At 34.6% G+C, this 20,394-nt stretch overlaps 3 protein-coding genes across 3 annotated transcripts; all 3 read left to right on the forward strand.

Annotated features, from left to right (window-relative positions):
* Positions 1-4,885: 4,885 nt before the first annotated feature.
* Positions 4,886-5,768, forward strand: LOC117620039. Its single transcript, XM_034350129.1, has 2 exons — positions 4,886-5,048; positions 5,135-5,768. The coding sequence occupies exons 1-2, from the start codon at positions 4,989-4,991 to the stop codon at positions 5,729-5,731; spliced, it is 657 nt and encodes a 218-aa protein (XP_034206020.1). The 5' UTR covers positions 4,886-4,988; the 3' UTR covers positions 5,732-5,768.
* An 8,929-nt stretch (positions 5,769-14,697) lies between these two features.
* On the forward strand, positions 14,698-17,257 carry LOC117620010 (40S ribosomal protein S13). Its single transcript, XM_034350099.1, has 5 exons — positions 14,698-14,839; positions 14,965-15,037; positions 15,936-16,074; positions 16,173-16,359; positions 16,910-17,257. Exons 1-5 carry the CDS (start codon positions 14,817-14,819, stop codon positions 16,941-16,943), a joined length of 456 nt encoding a protein of 151 aa, XP_034205990.1. The 5' UTR covers positions 14,698-14,816; the 3' UTR covers positions 16,944-17,257.
* Positions 17,258-18,047: 790 nt separating this feature from the next.
* LOC117619604 (60S ribosomal protein L22-3) lies at positions 18,048-20,093 on the forward strand. The gene is made up of 3 exons (XM_034349595.1): positions 18,048-18,177; positions 18,747-18,989; positions 19,742-20,093. The coding sequence occupies exons 2-3, from the start codon at positions 18,760-18,762 to the stop codon at positions 19,884-19,886; spliced, it is 375 nt and encodes a 124-aa protein (XP_034205486.1). The 5' UTR covers positions 18,048-18,177; positions 18,747-18,759; the 3' UTR covers positions 19,887-20,093.
* The last annotated feature ends 301 nt before the right edge of the window (positions 20,094-20,394 follow it).

Genomic DNA, 20,394 nt, shown 5'->3' on the forward strand with positions numbered 1-20,394 from the left:
ACAAACCAATATTTTTCCAAGACCTAATAATGTTTACAACAAATTACAGAAGAGCTTTGTGGTTTTATTATGTACGGAGAAAAACTTACATAAAATGGATTCGTGTTATCCATATATATATATATATATATATATATATATGTCTCTCATTGTATGGTGATGAGAGAGATAAGCACATGGGTTATGAATCCGTGATAGTCAAGTTTTCTCGTGAAGAGGGTTAGGACTCATCGGCTTCCATGGTAGAACATATTAAATGGGTATACTAGTGATTTGCCCCTGAACTTGTACTTAACTTTCGATTGACCCCCTATCCTTTATTTTTTTTTAAAAAAATTAAGGATATGAACTTCTTTTTTTCGCCAATTTCCCCCTACCGTCTAAATGCTCAATATTTCATCCAATTTTCGGTTAAATCATTTAAAAAAATTATTTTAAAAAAAATTTGAAGAAAAAGAGTAAACCTAATGCCAACCCCTTCCATCTCCTCCCATGACCACCATCCTTTACTCCCAGACCAATTCCCCATCCCCACAGACCCTTCCTCCCCTTCCCCTCCCTCCCTTTCTCCCCCTCCCCCCTCCACCCCCTCCTCCCATTCCCCCATGACCACCACCTTGCACTCCCAAACCAATCCCCTACCCCACAGACCCCTGCCCTCACCTTCTCCCTTATGTTTTTTTACCCCCTCCCCCTTGGGGTTTCTTCGTCTACACCTGCACAAAGAGAGAGAGAGAGAGAGAGAGAGAGAGAGAGAGAGAGAGAGTATTATTTGAATTTTCTAGTTTTTACTCTATTTCATTTTTTATTTATTTTTAATGTACAAAATGACCATTTTGCCCTCATATTTAATGGCAAATTGGATGAAATGTTGTAAATTTAGATGGCAAGGAGAAAATTGGCCAAAAAAAGAAGTTCATATCCTTAATTTTCTATAAAAAGAGGATAGGGGGTCAATCGAAAGTTAGATAGAAATTTAAGAGGCAAATCACTAATATACCCTATATTATATTTATATTTTGGCATTTAACACACGTTAGATTGATCAATTGTGCATTAGAAGCAGTGGCGGATCCACAGAGGCGCAAGGAGGTGCAGCTGCACCTCCCCTTGCCGGAAAGCCATGGAAGAAGCTGGAAACTGCCCCTCTGCTGGTGTGCCTGCCATGTGCTCGTCATAATGCCTCAAAGATGTTTTCTCAGTTTGCTGTGCCAACAACGCACAGCACAATCTTTTTTTTATTCATAAAAAGCTCTGGCCAAGGCGATGCGAGGTGCACGATGTGTTGTAGAGGTGTCTCTAATGGAGGCTGGGGCATCTCTAATGGAGACTGAGGAGATGGTTCACGAAGGAGGAAGATAAATCTATACCCTAATTTTCTTTTTCACAAACAACGTCGTCCTTTAGTTTTGTTTAATGAAACGCACGTTTCATTGAAGTTTTTTAAAGTCAACCTCTACTGTTTTTGGTGAAATGGAACTCCTTTTTCTGCCCAAACTTTGACAAAATTAATAAATAAACAATAAATGAATAAAAACCTTACTTACAGCCCAACTAGTTAAAGTGAAATGTTGAATCTTGACCACTCTGTTGAAACCAAATCGTTATCACTACAACATATATGTATGTATAATTCCACAAACCTCCCCTAGCTTGTTCTTATTTCTTTAGCAAGTTAGTCTAGATAAAAATAGTTTTAAGATTGATTATTTTGCTTCAATTACTTAATTATAGCTATTGTAATATATATATATATATATATATTATAATAATAATAATTTTAATATATTCTTTAATTTTTTTTAATTCCGTCCTATCAAATTGTTATTGCCCCTTCCTTGAAAACCTCCTGGATCTGCCACTGATTAGAAGGATTGTTGATTACATAGGAAAATATCTCATACCTTCTCAAAAGTTATTCTATGTGTTGAGCTAACAAACTAATTACGTTTACGTGGGGACAAATAGACAATACAACATTTGTAGAAGTCACTTTTATAAGCTTAATTCTAGTTGTTTATATGGTTTTTTTAATAGTAATTTAAATTATAGGGTTTTCTTAGGCGTGCAGGGATTTAATTAATTTCTAATAATAATATAAGGTTGACTTCAGTTTAGTCTATATATATACCCAGACCTGGAATCATGATGGCCGTACGCTTAGAATGGTGCATATATAATATACATATATATATATATAGATATACGTCTACTTGGCTTAAATCAAATAGTAATAACGATGCGATCTTATCATTTTTGCATCACCAATTAATGTTTATTTGTACAACCTTGTTGTTGATTAGATATATAATATTTCTATGGCAAGTTGAGAGTATATTGACTCAGTACAATATATTGTCATTATCTGTCCCACCCCCTCGACATTAGTTATGCAAGTTGCCTTTGTGTTATATATATATATTATTACAGTCCTGATCTCTTGGACCACAGGAGTCCAAGAGATTGTGGTCACCCACCGTTGGATATTAATCCAATGATTCAAAATGATACATATAAATGCAATATGACATAAATGATTATTACCCGATTCAAGTCAACCGTTGAATTTACATCCAACGGTGAGTGACCATAAATCTCTTGGACCCCTGTGGTCCAAGAGATCGGGACTGTATATTATTAATATACCACTTTGATCCAAATTAATCTAAAATAACTAAGACTTAGTCATGTGTACTCTAGTGTGTTGAAGAATATGAGTGCAACATCATAAATTTAATTAAATAAAATATAAAATATAATGAATGGTTCTATGATTAATAACATTGAGATTTTTTGTGATAAAATTTCACACTTATTAGGATTTGTATGTGGTTAAGTTGGGGAGAATATCAATGTTGTTAGTAGTGGGCTGCATGCCCGTTTCTCTGAAATTTAACATGGTATCAGAGTGGGTTGATTGATTGGACCTCAATTACTGGGTCTTTACCCTTACCTTTTACCAAATATGTGGTATTCACATGTTGAACTTGAAACCCCACACCTACTGGATATGTGGTTAATAAGTTGGGGACAATATCAATATTGTTAGTAATAGGCCGCATGCCCGTCTCTCTAAAATTTAACATAATGATAATATATGCCAGTTATATAATTAAGGGATAGTAATATCACACCCTCATATAAAAGTAAGCTATTTCTCTATTTAATTGTGCAATTAGGCAAGTAGCATCCGTTAAAAAATATCCCATTCCCAAGCATCCCAAGCAATGAAGTAAGCAGTATTCATTAAGAAATATAATCAGAAAATATGGTAATTTTATTATTTGATGAGTGATGTTATTTATACCGTATATATTTGATATAATCTACATACATGGGTAGGCCACTTGTTTAAGATGTGATCATCAAAATAATACAAATAACTTTGTTATTACTTCATTAATACATGAATTTTTTATTTTTATTTTTTATGTCTCCCGGACTATATAGTTAATTAACTAAATATGCATGATGTGCTTGGAAGATTTTGTTAAGGTATTGTAGTCCTTGAAGGTACAATACTAAAGGTGATATTTTTCGAGAGTGCTACAACGAATCATTGGGATTTATGATCATGTTGACTACAAATATAACAACCATCATTATCTCATCAGACATGAAGACATATGCCCACAAAAATACTTGAATTCAGCTCACCCTACCTACCTACCTACGCAATCAGAAAGATGCCTTCACCAATCCTGCTCAAAAATAGGGTAAAAACATTTTATATAGATGGATTCTGTAGAAATGGCGACACTATAGTCTTAGCTTGTTTATTCGTTCTACCATACCTACTAGCTAGAATTATATGTAAATAAATTCATTTCCACGACTAATTCCATCGATGACCTAAACAAACGTGTGGATATGTATGTTTTCACCTATTGATTAAAATAATTTAACACATGTCAAAATTACATTGGTTGTAAGGATGAGCTCCTCCACAATCTTACGGAACTAAGTTTTTCCCTTGAAAACATCGATAGATATATTATTACTTTAAGGAAAATGTTAGGCTTACCGCATTGTGTACATCTCTCTGATGGAGATGGGCCCTATTGTATTGGCAGGTTCCACCTCTATTAAAAAGGTGGTACGCAATATGATATTTGAAGCGCATGATTCGGCTCCTTAAAATTGAGAAGGATCACCTCCTTAAAACCAATGGGATTTTGATATTTGTCAAATTTTAGCAACATTAACAAAGTTTCAACAACAATAATTTAACACGTGTCAAAACCACATTGGTCGTATGGAGGAATTGCTCATCAATCTTAAGGAGCCAAGCATTTTTCATATAAAAATGTGGTAAGTGTAGTATTACCTTTATCTTAATTAATATTCAACGTGCTTATGGACAAAATCTAACAAAAAATTTCTTAATTCTCAGTTGTTGCATCTTGGATCCTCATCAAAAAGTAAATTAATGCATGTTTATGCCGCCCAAAGCAATCTAGCCGTTGTTAACTTAACCTTATCCCCGATTTAGAACTAGTACGCCTTCTGGTTTAGGCATCTTAAATTATAATTAATTTAAGAGTCAAAATTATAATAACATACGTACAATTGTCAACTCATGGTGGTACATAGCACATAGAGGATATGCAGGGAGAGGAGAAAAAGATAAGAGCCCTCAACTTGCAAACTGATGATCAATGAATTTCCAGATGACGCATATATATATATATATATATATATATATATATATGTTATTTAATGCCAAAATTGCACACGTCCTAAAGCCTCCTAACTGCATGTGTTCCCAAATGTCAACTCTAGCTTTGTTGTTTGTACCAAAAGATATAGCTAGGCGACAATTCTTTCTCTTTCTCCCAAACCATATTTAAAACCAAATAAATATATCAAACACCTTGCTCGTATACTCCATTTGAATTTAGTTCCTCTTCTTCATCATCATCATCCTCTCTCCTTTCTCTCTCTCGCTCTCTCTCAAACCATCCACACACACAGAGAAAAGAGACGTTATGAAGCTCATTTGGTCGCCAGAAACTGCCTCAAAAGCTTACATAGACACTGTGAAATCAGTGAGTAATTGATCAGATCTCTTGGTTATGATGTTATTATGAGCTTATTTTACAATTAATTAATTTATTGTTTACTAATTTTGCAGTGTGAGAAACTTAGAGAATCCGGGGTTCCCGAGCTTCTCTCTGCCATGGCGGCCGGCTGGGACGCGAAGCTGATTGTGGAATCTTGGTCCCACGGCACTCCAATAGCCACAAGTCTCGGCCTTGCCATGGCAGCACGCCACACGGGCGGACGACATGTTTGCATAGTCCCGGATGAAAGGTCGAGATTGGAGTACATAAAGGCAACGAGAAATGCCGGGGTTATGCCCGAAGTGGTAGTTGGGGAGGAGGCCACGGTGGCGGTGTTGGCGGGTGTGGATTTTCTGGTGGTGGATTGCAAGCGGAAGGACTTCACTAGGGTTTTGAGGAGGGCTAAGGTGAGCCCTAGAGGGGCGGTTTTTGCATGCAAGAACGCATGCCAAAGAAACTTTTCTGGATTCAGATGGCACGGTGTGGTTGAGAGGGGGACACGTGTCGTGAGGTCAGTGTTTTTGCCTGTTGGAAAAGGGTTGGATATTGCTCATCTAGGGTATGGTGGTGGAAGCGCTAGTGTAGGATCATCAATCAAGAAGGGTCCCAGCCGTTGGATCAAGCATATTGATCAAAAATCAGGGGAGGAGCACTTGTTTCGGGAGTGAGTTCTGATTCTGAAGAACTTAAGGCGGCCAATATAGAAATGAATTGTTAAGTGCTTGACAAATAAATAATCTTCAAGCAGCTTAACAATTTACTTTTCTATTATTTTCAAGAGTCACTGTTATTGGGATTTAGGATATTCCAATGAAGATTTTGAAAGAGAGATCGCTATATGTATGTATAATATGTTGTACATACTTTTATAAGGCTACTTTTAATATCAAAGTCATATGTATATATGTACTGTATATGCCAGATATATTAACATATACAAGCCTCCCAATTCCCAAACTCGAACTCGCTATTGAAATAATAAAAATGCTAACGGGTTTTAGTAGTGTAGCGGAAAATAGTCTTGACTTGTAGACTAGTGGTCTCAAATTCAAATTTCCATGACATATTAGCAACGTGTGAAAAATCTCTCTCCTTCTTTCTGACTTTAGCAATAAATAAATAAATCCAGGCATGATCTTCTAATTTTGTCTCATCCATCTCGCATGTTGCTCAAGTCATACAGTTTGTACCAATTTACAAGTTGGTGGAGATTTTGACTGAGGTGCAACCTATGTGCACTATATACCACACCTTTCAGCATGTTAATTGATAACTTCCTTCGTAACAGTTTTTTTTTTCTCTCTGAACCAAAATTTTGTAACATGTTACTTTGAATTATTATGTGGTCAATGCTATTGAGATATTGGGGTAAACTAAGGGATTGTTTGATAACAATTTCAATTTATTTGATAATAATTCCAATTTTAATTTATCAAATAACAATTTCAATTTCAATTTTCAGTTTTTATTTTTACTTTTTAAAAAAACTGAAAATTAAAAACTTATTTGATAACTAATTTAAAATTTTATTTTTTAAAAAAGAGAAATTTCATTTGAAAATCAAGAATTGATTTCATTTTTTAGTTTTCATTTTTCATTTTTATTTTTTTTCACGTGTCTCTCTTGTTTCAACTATCACTCTTTGCTCACTCACTATTCACTCTCTACTCTATTTGTTGCTCTCTTTTCTATGCTCTCTCATCTTCATCTCTCTGCCCTCTTGCTCCGTCTCCTCCCTCCTCTCTCGATCTCACAGCCTCAGTTCTCTATCTCACTCACCTCCTCCCCTCTTTAGATCTCGCTGTCTCTAGCTATCCATCAAAGGTATGCACATTTCTAAATTTCGCTTTATTTGTTATTTTGTTTCTTTCATCTGCTTTAAATTGCTGGAAATTGATATTTAGACTGCTTTTGGATTTGGCATTGTTGTGTTAAAGCATCTGTGTAATTTGAAAGAAAAAGTGACAAACCTCACTTATCTTTTTTCATTTGGTTTTGCTTTTTTTCAGCTTGAGTCGTATGTGATTTTGTACATAACAAATCAAACCAATTCATTCATTGGAACTAATTATGCAATTCAAATCAAATTGAGCGAGTCGGTAGCTAAAAAAACTTGAGACTATATGTAGTATATTATGAGAGCAAAATATCTTAGAAGTTATTCTTAGAATGGGGTGAGTAATAATATCTCTCCATATTGAATTTTCTTATAAGTTTTGCTTGAGTAGAATGCATGCAATAGTAATCTATAGGCCTGAACAATCTCTTAGTATTTAAGAAGAACTCGTCTTTGTTCTATTCTTCTCCATCTTGGAGGAATGTACAGACTAATTAGGAAGCAATCACAAGACCAAACAGTCAAAGTAATAAATCAATCAATATCTTCCAACAAGTAGAACATGACACGGAAAAAAATAATACAAAAACTAGATGGGATATAATGAGTGGGAGCTCTAGATTAGATGCAGACCAAGATGGCAGTCTGATATAAGGCTTGACTGACTGTGTTTCTCCACATTGCTAAGGAGACAGTCAATTTGTCTAACCAGTGACTTTTCCATTAGTTCCTTTGTTGGCGGCTCCGTCAGTAGAGCAAGCTTACCTAGAAGAGGCACAACCATATTTCCCCAGAATAATTGAATTGTTGTAATTGCACTCTGTCCACAAGACATTGTGGTAGTGGATGTTGTTGTCTTGTCTGAGCTAGAGGGATATGAATAAGGTTGTTGTTTTTACTGCTTTAAGTATGCTATGCTATGCTTTTTGGGCGTTCGTTTTCATGTTATGCTTTGTTCTAGATGTGAAAAGGGTCGTGGAACATTTCTGATGATGATGATGATGTTGTGGAAGTTGAGGATAAGGGGAAAGATGGACCATGGCCTGAAAACAGTGAGGATCTATTTATTGATTGAATGATGAGGAGATCTCAAGGTGCAACAGAAACTTTTTCTCAAACTAGTTGACAAACCATGATGAAAAGTTGATTAAATTATTTGGGGATACAACAATAATCAGAAGACATGCCCATCCTCAACCAAATCTTTCTCAAATTCAACATATAGAAGCAGATATAAAACTAGAGGTGACGGTGATACTAATGAGAAGGATGAAACTGAAACGCATCCACATTACAAGAAAACTAGTAAAAGGAGAAATCATATTAGTGATGTATTGTCTTCTATGATTCAAGTGTTTTTTGAGACATCAAAGAACTTGAATTAAATAGTTGAAAAAAGATTGGTTGGTTCTTCAAAATCACATAGTAATGATGTGGTTCAATCAGCTGCAAACGGATATTGCAACAGAAGAATTGATTTCGGCAATGCCCAACCCCGTTTTAGGTAGAACTAAAGCCCAACCCAAACTTTTGTAAAACTTCCCCAACCTTCTTTGAAAAATAAAAATAAAAATATTAGTCCAACTTATATCCTATACACTCAATCTTCTTCTTGCACTACTTTTTCTTGTGATTTAATTATAAAACTATTTCAAAATTTTGATTTAGAGATTTAGAAATTATGAGGTTTTTTTGTTTTTGCTACTGATGTGTAATTTAGAAATTTATGGGTGTTATTGTGTAAGTTTTTATTTTTATTTTTAAGGAAGGTGTGTTATTAAGTTATTAGAAACTATGTGCATGTTTTTATTCTTGTTAATGAAATTCACTCATACTGTTGAGTTTTATTTTATGTATAATTGGGGAAGTTCTTGAAAATGTAGTAGAAGATGTATTAATAAATAATAAAAGTATTTAATATGTTATATACAAATTGAGAAATGTCATAAAAACAAAATGAACTCTGTCGAAATTTCATTAGAAGTTTACGTAACATTTTGGTCAAATGCAAAGTTTGCAAACCATAAACGAAGAAAGGCATAATAAAAAAACGTCCTCGTCATAGCCATATGGGTTGCGGACTGACCATAGCCATGGCACCATGTTCAATAAATAGAGTTTACAAATAGGCCCATTTTTAAAATGAATTTTCAACAATTGGGCCCACTGTTATTAGCTAAATTTCGACTATTAAGTTCAAATATAAACGTGAAAATTTGTATTGGAAATTGGTATTTTCTGGAAAAAAAAAAAAAAAAAAACAAGAAATTTGGTATGCATGAGGAGTTATTACAAACCCTAGTAAATTATAAATTACAAATTTATATGACAGATAATAATATGTAAGTTTCTTACACAACATACCTGGCCACTCAGTATTTACTAGTATTGTCGTGTGAAAATAAAAATTACTATGCCACCTATTTGTTTTATATGAATTTAAGGGCAAGTACAGCCATAACCCAAAACGCATGCAAACTGTGAGGACATACTTTATATATGCAGAATATATAAAGTATGATCTTATAATTTGGGCAATAGATTTTTATTGGTCGCCTATAAACCAACACATATTGTAGGTATGATCTTCTAATTTGGTCTCACATCTTGCATTGCATGCTGAGTAAGTTATACGTAGTTTGTCTAATCTTATTTAATAGCATTTGTTGAGTAACTATTTAGGGTTCTCAAGCATTATTTTGTAATCTGGACATATTAGTTGGTATTAATATTTTTGAGATATTGGAGTAAATTAAATTGCATGAACCCTCCTATCTCTTTGCCTAATTTGTTAACATGTGGCTCTTGACTTGCATCAAACGTTTTCAAATTTCTTTGAACACTCTATCTTCTTCACCTTCTCTCCTTTTTCACGATCTCACCATTCACCAGAGACAAACAAGCCTCAACCATCAAATCTTGTTTCTCATAAATTCGTATTTGACAAAAAAAAAAAACAAGTTCTTACATCTAAACGCATTTCCATTTGGTTTCTCTGAATTTATGAATACATTGTTTTTGGGATTGCTAATTGGTCTTGTAATTATTTGCTTTTCCTCCATATCTTATTACCGATTTCAAAAACCTAAAAACTAAAACAAATTTCTTAAGAAGTGTTGATAGATGAATGAACAACGAGATGGATGAATAATCCACTCAGAATATATACAAAATATACGAAATATAGAGAAAAAATCAAATCTACTCAAGCAGTGAAATTGAAAGCAATAGAGAAAAAAAGAGCAAATGAAACCAAAAAAAAAGTATTAAGTATTTGAGAGCATGTTCAATTGGAGAGTGGTGAGATTTGAGAGTATGACTCCATGAATCGAAGAAGAAAAGTCGGTCTTTTTTGTTATCTAACAGGAGTTAACAACGTTTGGGTATGTTAAGTAAAGGACGTGTCAAAAAATTAGGCAAAGGGACAGTGAGGGCACTAGCAATTTGGGTACAGGAGATATGAAGTTAAGGTCATGACCATGAAGTTGTATGAATGAATTGTATGAATGAACGAGTGAACATGTATTATGGTTGAAGTATTAATATTTTATGTCACTTATTAAATTGTGCCACCACCACTAACGTACACAACTATCTTTTTATGGTTGTCACGAGCATCATCTTTATCATCGTTACCACAACCAGCCCAATCATCATCACTGCCATTTCAACCACTATTGCCACCATTACCACTAGTTTGCCATTGCAATCACACATCCACCACCACCTCAACCATCATTGTCAAAACCACTTTTGCCGTCACCAATTGCCTAATACCATCCTCAGAACTTCTCCCACTACCACTATCATCACATCACCTCTCATTTATAAGTTCATGCCCTTTGAAAGGTTAAACTTAATAATATGTTTAAATCCCAAAACTTGTTTCCAGCAGCAAGGGCTGGCCTGGGCAGGAGGTGGGGCCCACGAAACCAGGCCAGCCCTCAGGCAAGATGAGCCTGAGTTCAAGCCCAGATTTGCTAACGTCAGCAACAAATTGTAATTAGTGCTTGTAACCCATAGGTATATTGTAAATGATGATATTCAATCTCCTATCTTGTAAGCCTATAAATAGGCGGTTCTACTAAAGATTAAGAGAAGAATAAATAAGGTGAAACTTTATCTTTAGCATATCACTTCTCTCTACATTTTCTTCCTTTAGTTTTATAACACGTTATCAGCACGACATTGCTCTTGGTATGTTTTCTTTCTTTGAATTTTCTTTCTTCTTATATGAGCTAGAGTCATCACATGGTATAGAGTTTCTTTGTACTCACCATCAGACTTCATCATGCTCGTTTAAGGAAAAAAATTCTTATTCTTATTACACATGAATATAATGCCATATTTTTTTTATTTGTTTGTTTATTTAATTTTAAGTATGATCTTAATTATTATGATGAGTTTGTATTATACAAAAGATTAGGGCCCGAAGTTCCTCGATCCTCATCATATAACTAGATTAGGACCTAGAGTTCTTTTGATTGAATCATAACCTGAAGTTCTTTGATTCCAAATAATTGAGGGCGTGAAGTTTCTCGAATTTAAAGAGCACATAAGGACATGAAACTCCTCGATTTTGTATTAATCAAAATCAGAATTCCATGAGGCCTACATATGTCAAAAACCCGAACCATAAGTTTCGAGTGCATATACATGGATTTGAGTATGAAGTTCAAAGCACAACTATTAATTCAATTTATTTATATCTACGTATTCGAACTTGAAGTTTCAAATATATATTGATATGAACCTGAAGTTCATAGTTTTTGTGGATCTTAATACTATATATGAACTTGAAGTTCATTACTTATTTGTGCCTATATGAACCTGAATTGGTTGGAAACCCAATTCTTAAACCTGTAGTTTTATCTACATATTGAATACACATTAATATTGGATTATCTTGGAATTTAATAGTCTTTAATTTATTTAATTTATTCCTCATTTATACCACTTTACTCTTTTTATTTTATTTATGTTGGTTTATTAGTTAATTTTATTTTACGATGATAATGTTTTGTATTACAGCCCCAATATTGACAGTCAGAGGTGTCTATTGGAGAAACTTCCTACTTTCTTTTGTGGGTAGGAAATTTATGATGTCATGAACCAAAAGTTCATGAGGCCCCAATATTACACAACTATTAAAGTAGTTGAAGTTTATGATGTCATGAACCAAAAGTTCATGAGGCCCCAATATTACACAACTATTAAAGTAGTTGAAGATTATAATATCATGAACCAGAAGTTCATTGACCGGATAACTTTTATGTTGTGGTATGATTATCTTGGCAATCCATATTCCACAATGATACATAAGAGTTTTATAAATTTGTAAGGACATTGTTTAAAGACTCAAAATATTGTCTTGTCCAACAAATATCATTACAAAGAATGCTCATCATTTAAAGACTCAAAATATTGTCTTGTCCAACAAATATCATTACAAAGAATCCTCACAAATAAAAGTTGTCATGAGATCATCAAAGTCAAAAATTGACTTTGAGCCCTCTTTCCTTAAATAATTCAAGGGGATATTTGTGAGCTTATATAACATTTAATTATGGATCACTTCACCAGTTTTATTAATTGTGCCTACTAAAATGGTCACATATTTGTCTCTTGTCAAGACGTTTACGAGCACAACTCCCACATTATCCAATCCAGTCAATTTGACTTGATAATGATGATGAGTTTATTTTCCTAAATTTTGAGACAATTTTCCCGCCATTAGGGGAAGAAATGGCAGTTCCTGAAGAACGTCGTGAAATAGTGTTGAATCAATCCGCTTTTGTCTCATCAAGATAATGCATATAAAAGTTGTACATATGCTAACATGGATTGATATTCTCATATCACAATCCATTAACATGGTGACTATATATATAATGTATGCCTGAAGCATGACAGAAATATAGGTTCTAAAGACTTAACTCCTCATAAGTGGAGATTATTTGAAAAATTCAAGCCCTATAAAAAATAACGCTCTATAGGAGGTTATGATCCACATATTCTAAATAATTCATTGTAAAAGAGATGTTTGTCTAACAAATGACAACATAAGCCCCTGAATAGGCATTGGTACCCCAAAGCAATGAGATGCTTATAAATTATGCATGCGCATGCACATGAGAATTGTGGGATCACAAATTGATGATACATTTGGTTTATTAGTAGCTACTACAATCATCAAGGGCTATGATTATATTAAATCACGTTTCATGAATGTCGACAAGTTAAGTGATTGGCCAAAAATGGAAATAGGCAATTCCATTTATCACTAAATATGAAGTGTGGGATATTGAACCTATAGCTCAAACACCGAATTACAAATTCTAAGTATGAAGGTTATGAATTGGTGCTTATGAAGTGAAATAAGATCACTAATATGACATAAGGTTTCCTGGGAGAGACATGGTTTTAGTCTCCCATCTCATCATAGATGCATCCACATTTCTATAAGTGCAGTTGTTACTTTAACGTGAAACTTATAGCATATGTTAAATGCATATTTATTAAGACTATATGGTACATGGAAATCCTCAAAGCTCATGAAATATTTGAGATATATCGGATGAAGCAACCTCTTGAAGGATATAAAGTACCAAAATATTCTTAATTAAGAGTTATCACTAAAAGTTTGAGTATTTTGAATTCAAATTTGATATTATTGTAACATATTCTAACTATTAAATTTGTTGTTGATGCTCCTAAATATTTCAATCATTTGAAAAGTGAAAAACATGTCGAATAGTGTGATAGACGATCATGTATGAAGACAATGTTACTTGTATTGCTCAAATCAGAGAAGGGGAGATATTAATCAGGGGGAGATATCAATCAGGGGGAGCATCCCAATTCTACTACATGTAGGACATATGCGCGTTGTACTCTTTTTCCCTTCGACTAGGTTTTTGTCCCACTGGGGTTTTCCTAGCAAGGTTTTAACGAGGCAACATAAGCGCATCCAACACCATATCAATGATCCAGAAGAAAGTTTCACTCTTTTTCCCTTCACTTCGGTTTTGTCCCATTGGGTTTTCCAAGCAAGGTTTTTAATGAGGGAACTATGTCATTGTATGGTGGACATCCAAGGGGGAGTGTTGTAAATGCATGGGTTGGTGGATGACCACCATACCTCTTAGTATTCTACCGTTGGATTTTATGTAACCTATGCACTAAGTATTTGTAATTAGTGCTTGTAACCTATAGGTATATTGTAAATGATGATATTCAATCTCCTATCTTGTAAGCCTATAAATAAGCGGTTCTACCAAAGATTAAAAGAAGAATAGACATGGTGAAACTTTATCTTTAGCATATCACTTCTCTCTACATTTTCTCATTATAGTTTTATAACACATTTAAAAAATAAATAAATAAATACTTGGTCATAGTTTTCACTTCCCACACCAAACTCTATACAAATTTCTCTCCTCATATCTCCTGTGAATAGTTGTTGTCATGACAATGGGTGGAAACACCACAACCTTTTGCAAAGACAACCACTATTTACGTGAATAGTAGCTGCCCTAACCCCTTTGCCATGACAAAGGACAAATTAGTAGAAGTGCTCTAAATTTCTAATTGTCTGTCTAATTCCATCATACTGTTTAGTTTAATTACATAAACTTACAAATTCTAAAAGATTAATTCATATTATTTTCTGAATGTCTTGGTACTTTTTGTCGGCAAAATTATTTTCGGTCTCAAAACCCTCATACACGTTACCAAAATCGTAATTTTATTTTTATGTGTTTTATATATTTTTTGCATTTTTTCTGAAGTTGACAAATTGAGTTACTGAATTACCTTAGCCACCTCTCTCTTTATTTTAGGGTTTCTCGGCGGGTAACACAGAGAGGCAAAACTAGAGTGACCAGAAACGGCACAGAGACGACAAACCAGTCGCCATGGGGCGTATGCATAGCAGAGGGTTGGTTTTTTCTTGTTATCTGAACAAGCTCTGTAAATAAGCTCCGTGAATCCTTCTCGCATTCAGTTGATCTGTTTGACATTTGACCCATTTTTTGGTGGTTTTATTTTGTGCCCTTTTTGCAGTAAGGGTATATCGGCTTCAGCTCTTCCATACAAGAGGACCCCCCCGAGCTGGCTGAAGATCTCTACTCAGGATGTGAGAAACCCGAACTCTAACTCTTGAATAAGTAATTGGGTTATGTTCTGATTTGTTTGGTAAATGAGAAATTTAAGTAAGTTTTGAATATTTTGCTCAATTTCATTCCGCACTTTTGCGAAAATGAACAAAAAAGAAGAAGCTGTTCTTATCCATTTGGTATCAGACAGTAAAGGATCATTTTTTATCTGGTAATTACGTTTTGTGGGTCTTCTTTAGTCAATTAGCAACCGAACAGAGCCTTATTAGTTCACCTCTCTCGGTCTGTCTTTTATCTTCTGTGAATGGATTGATTTATGAGATACATAGTGAGAGAAGCAAAAGACGATCTTTTGGTATCTGATTGAGTTTTCCTCTCGTTTGGATTTGGAATTATTGGGTGTCTATTCTATGAAGTAACAGATTATTTTAATTTCATTTGGGCACATCTTTCCTTGCTGTCTGCACCAAATTAAAGCTCGAGTCTGATTGTTGTGTCATACATACTCATGATGTTCTAAGTAGCATCGAGTTTTCGTACTTGCAAGTCTGTTAATGCCTTGCGATTGTAGTTGGGATCTTTACAATTCTATCATTGAAAAACATAATGACTGTTTCTTTTGTTTGGTTCTAGTTGAGTGGTTTTGGCATTTTAGAATAAGCAAAACTTCAAGTTTGTTTTGCGTTCCATGTTCATTTAATCAATTTTATTATGTCTTTATATCTAAAATGAATGACCACATACCTTTGTCGCAATGGCAAATGCTGCAAACCCAGTCCTCTTTATTGAATGAATGAGAGCATATTTGATTGTCTGTTAACTACTGAAATTTCCAAGAGAATTGACTTACAATGCAAAGGAACTAACACAAATTTCAATTTTGTGTATTATACTTATCAAGTTGTTTTTATCATTAAGGTTGAGGAGAACATCTGCAAGTTTGCCAAGAAAGGTCTAACACCCTCTCAAATTGGTGTTATTCTACGTGATTCTCATGGGATTGCTCAGGTGAAGAGTGTTACTGGAAGCAAGATATTGCGTATACTGAAGGCGCATGGTGCGTCTTTTTTTAATTTCTATTTCCATATTTTGTTTTATATTTGAAGACAAATTTGTAAATGATTTTGTTATCCTTTTTTTTCTTTGTTGGGTTAGGTCTTGCCCCTGAAATACCTGAGGATTTATACCACCTCATCAAGAAAGCCGTCTCAATTAGAAAACATTTGGAAAGGAACAGGAAGGACAAGGATTCTAAATTTAGACTGATTTTGGTTGAGAGCAGAATCCATCGCCTTGCTCGTTACTATAAGAAGACAAAGAAGCTTCCACCAGTATGGAAATAGTAAGTATCTTTTTTCCGTTTACTTTTGTCTTATTCATGTGACTGTAATAGGGGTTTTCTTAACCTCACTTGAAGACACCTAATGGGATTGTTCTCTCAAACACTAGCTAGAGTGTGTTATCATATGTGGAAATTAGATCTGTAATTTAGGATTCTATTGCTTTCTGTGAATGATTTTGCCTTTCCCCAGACATTCACAATCTGAAGAACCCATTATATGTGGGAAGCTAATTTTCTTATATGCTGTCCTCAAGAAACTTGTACATTGGTAGAATGCTTTCCCCTCAGAAATGAAATCGATGTGAGATATGTCTAATGTTAGTGTTTGGTTCCCCCCCATTTCCATAAACATTCTAGTTACAGGGTGGCATCTGTGACAGTGAGGCTGGAGTGGGTTCTCTATATGAAATTATCTTCTTTTCAAGTCTGCTTATACAAATTTGCACATTGAAGAGCATTGCTTCTACTGCTTGCTCAATTCAAATTAAATCTTGTTTTGTGTCAACTAGTTGTTCCTTAATTGCTTATATCCGTTGATCTCTTTTTGCAGTGAGTCTACCACCGCCAGCACCCTTGTGGCATAGGTCGGATATGATCGGCACCAATTCTAGGTGCTCACATTGAAAAATCAGGACTAGTTTTTAGTTTGTTACTTGTTTGCTTCAAGTTTGGAACTTTATGAAAATATTCATTGTGGAACTCCTTGGTAGTTGATTTTGTTTGGATTTTCAAGTGCTTACAATTTTTTTGGGGCAGATTTATCTTTAATTTTTCAATTGGATAATTTGAATATCATTGCATCATCTGGATCCTTTGTCTGGAACATGTTTCGGAAGAAGCTTGGGAGTCATTGTAGGCTGGTTTTGGCTTAACCTATAGCAATGCGATCTTGACATAAGTATACTTCACACAACTGAATGTTCACAGAATTTGAGTTTGACATTGTTGTTCCAGTCAAGTATTGTTTCAGTTTAATGAATTTTATGTAATATAAATCTGTAATTCATTGCATAACCCTCCAATCAATTTATCAGTATTACATCTTATGTACAGTACAGATAACAAATGCGTCTGCGTCTGCGTCTGGTCAGACACTCATAAACTATATCAATTTATATTAGCATCCAAGTTTTTCAAAATCTATTTCGAATATTCCACATGCCCTTCGTAGTTAAAGTTTTAGCTCTTACATTGCCATCAACTACTAATTTTGTCAAAAAAGAATAAAAAGAAAAAGGAAAAGAGTTATTGTCCAAGAACTGCAACAACTATAGGAACCAAAATTAAATTTCGCCTTTCAAATATTTAAGATATTTTGGGGTTCAGCCTTGAATATTTTTTTTGGGGTCAGGTTTCCGGCCTTGAATTAAGTTATGTGAATCAACCCAATTATGTAATTATTAATTCAATACAAGTATAGGTGGGTTGGACCAGTTGACTCGGGTAGTGAACTCGCGCCCCTTACTCCCACGTTCGTTGCATCTCCTCGCAAATTAGATAATTTACATGTTATATTTACCCAAGAAAAAAGAAATTCGCTTGTGTTTTGGGAAAAAAATATATGTTCGTGTGTAGAGAAATCGTGATTGCAGCTTCGGCCTTGTACAGTGCCTCGTGTCATTTTGTTAGTGGTTGAAACTTTGCATTACCATACACCTGCGCACACGGGATACAAGACTCAGCACGTTAGTAAACCCTAACACATTTCTTCTCTTTATATTAGCATACTGCCGCCGCGAAGCTCTTTTCTTCTTGGCCGTCTTCTTCATTGTCTCACAGAACTCATCACCCCTCTCTCTCTTTCTCGCTTGACTCTTGGTACGCTCTATATTTTCCCCTCGTTGTCTTTTTGTTTGGTTCCGATGCGCACTACGGATGTGAACTTTTTTGGTGATAATATTGTATTTTTTATTTCTAGTTTCTTTTTGGGTTTACTTCAGAATTTCAGTTGCTGTTGTTTTGGGATTCAAAATTTCTAGATTTGTGAACTCATAGGTGATTGTGGTATTGAAATTTAATTGATGGTGTTTTTAGATTGAGTTCAAAGATGAAAATATGGAATATGCATATCTCTATCTGCTCCGTCTTCAGCTTATGGAATTTTGTGTTCAGCTTATGGAATTTTGTGTTCAGTGATGTAATTATCAAGTTTTACAATCAAATAGCTGATTGTTCCACTTTATTTTCTAGAGATGCAGTTGGAACCTAGCCCTGTAGGAAAAGGGTTTCATATATTTGTGTATAAATCTGTTAGCTGTTACATATTTTGTGTTGTTATGCTTTGTGTGGTATATAATACACACATTTTGACCTTCATCAAATTTGTATGTAGATGACATATTTCTCTAGTTGATCTTAGGCATTGATTTGATTTATGTGGGTTGCAGAAGATAATCGACAATGAGTCGAGGAGCTGCAGCAGGTCCCAAGGGGAAAAAGAAGGGAGTGACTTTCACCATTGATTGTGGAAAGCCAGTGGAGGACAAGATCATGGACATTGCATCCCTGGAGAAGTTTCTTCAGGAGAGGATCAAGGTTGGAGGCAAGGCCGGTGCACTTGGTGACGCCGTCAGTGTGACCCGGGAGAAGAGCAAGATCACTGTCACTTCTGACAGTAACTTCTCTAAGAGGTAATTTGATTGATCTTTTGTGATTGCTACTTGTACGACTAATTGGATGTCTGGTTAGTTTATAGAGTTCATGAGTTCATTTATATCGTTGGTGAGATTGATATCAGACATTGAATTTTATTTAGTTCTGATTTCTGTTTAGAATGCTTTATTTATGTAATGTTGCACCTATGTATAGAGGATCAGTTGTATTTTGCACTGATAACTGGTCATCCTGGTGATGATAGTCACGTTGCTTTTAACTGTCAGGCTCTTATAGATATCAGAGGACATTAAACTGCATACCCGTCCGAATGTTAAAGCTTCATTAAGTTCATTTGCTCGAAAGCATCATAACTTTTAACTGAAATCCACATTGTTTACAAATATTAAATGTTTGATACTTTGTGTTACTCTTAATAATTTTATCTACCGTTTGTAGAGGCAAAAAAGATTGTTAAATATGTTAGATGTAATATTTTTACAGAACTCAAGTATTACATTGAGCTATTTTGTGGTTGAAATACTGAAATGATAAACTCTGACAAAGCACACCATGATTTTTGCTCGGTACTTTTAGTTCGGTGATTGTGACACGTATGGTGTTCCAACACTTTTGAAATTTTAGTATGCGGAGGGGTGTTATAGCTGTTTTGCCATTACACCTCAGTTAAGGTTTTTTTTAAACATTCATTTATTTTTAAATCGGAGTAGGTCCTTGTTTTGTTGTTGCATTGTTTTACAAGTATATTTGTTGTTTTCCTGGGGTTCAGGTATCTGAAGTACTTGACAAAGAAGTATCTTAAGAAGCACAATGTGCGAGATTGGCTTAGAGTGATCGCTTCCAACAAGGATCGGAATGTTTATGAACTGAGGTACTTCAACATTGCCGAGAATGAAGGGGAGGAGGAAGATTGAGATGCTGAATGATTTTAGTCATCTAAGGACCTTGTTTATTTATTTACTGTTTTTTGTGCGGTACTTTGCTGAAATGAATGCTGTTTTGAAGTTTTGTTCTTTTAATTTGGTGATTATCGAATTTTGCTATTAGTACATCAGAATATAGAAGATCTGGATTTTTAGGAAGTCTTAATTAATCATGTTGAACGAATGGATCAGGCACTATTCTCAAATTTTTGGCACTGCCATTACTTGTCCACGATTCTTTTGTTTTAACCCCGCATAATTTGATAAGTTTTTAATTCGACTTTAGATGTACACGTCCTTCACACCTTCCCTTAATTTCTGTCACACAATACGGATGCTATGCAATTATGAGACCTTGATTGTATGGTTTCATGATTTGCTCTTGTCATAATGATAAGACGCACAAATAGTGATGGATATGCGTAGGAAAGTAAGGAGGAACAGAAGAGAGAAACAGAGAGTGATAGATAGAGACCAGGTTTTCCTAAAAAATGACGAT

Source organism: Prunus dulcis, chromosome 2 (genome assembly GCF_902201215.1).
Source record: "Prunus dulcis chromosome 2, ALMONDv2, whole genome shotgun sequence".
Taxonomy (NCBI): domain Eukaryota; kingdom Viridiplantae; phylum Streptophyta; class Magnoliopsida; order Rosales; family Rosaceae; genus Prunus; species Prunus dulcis.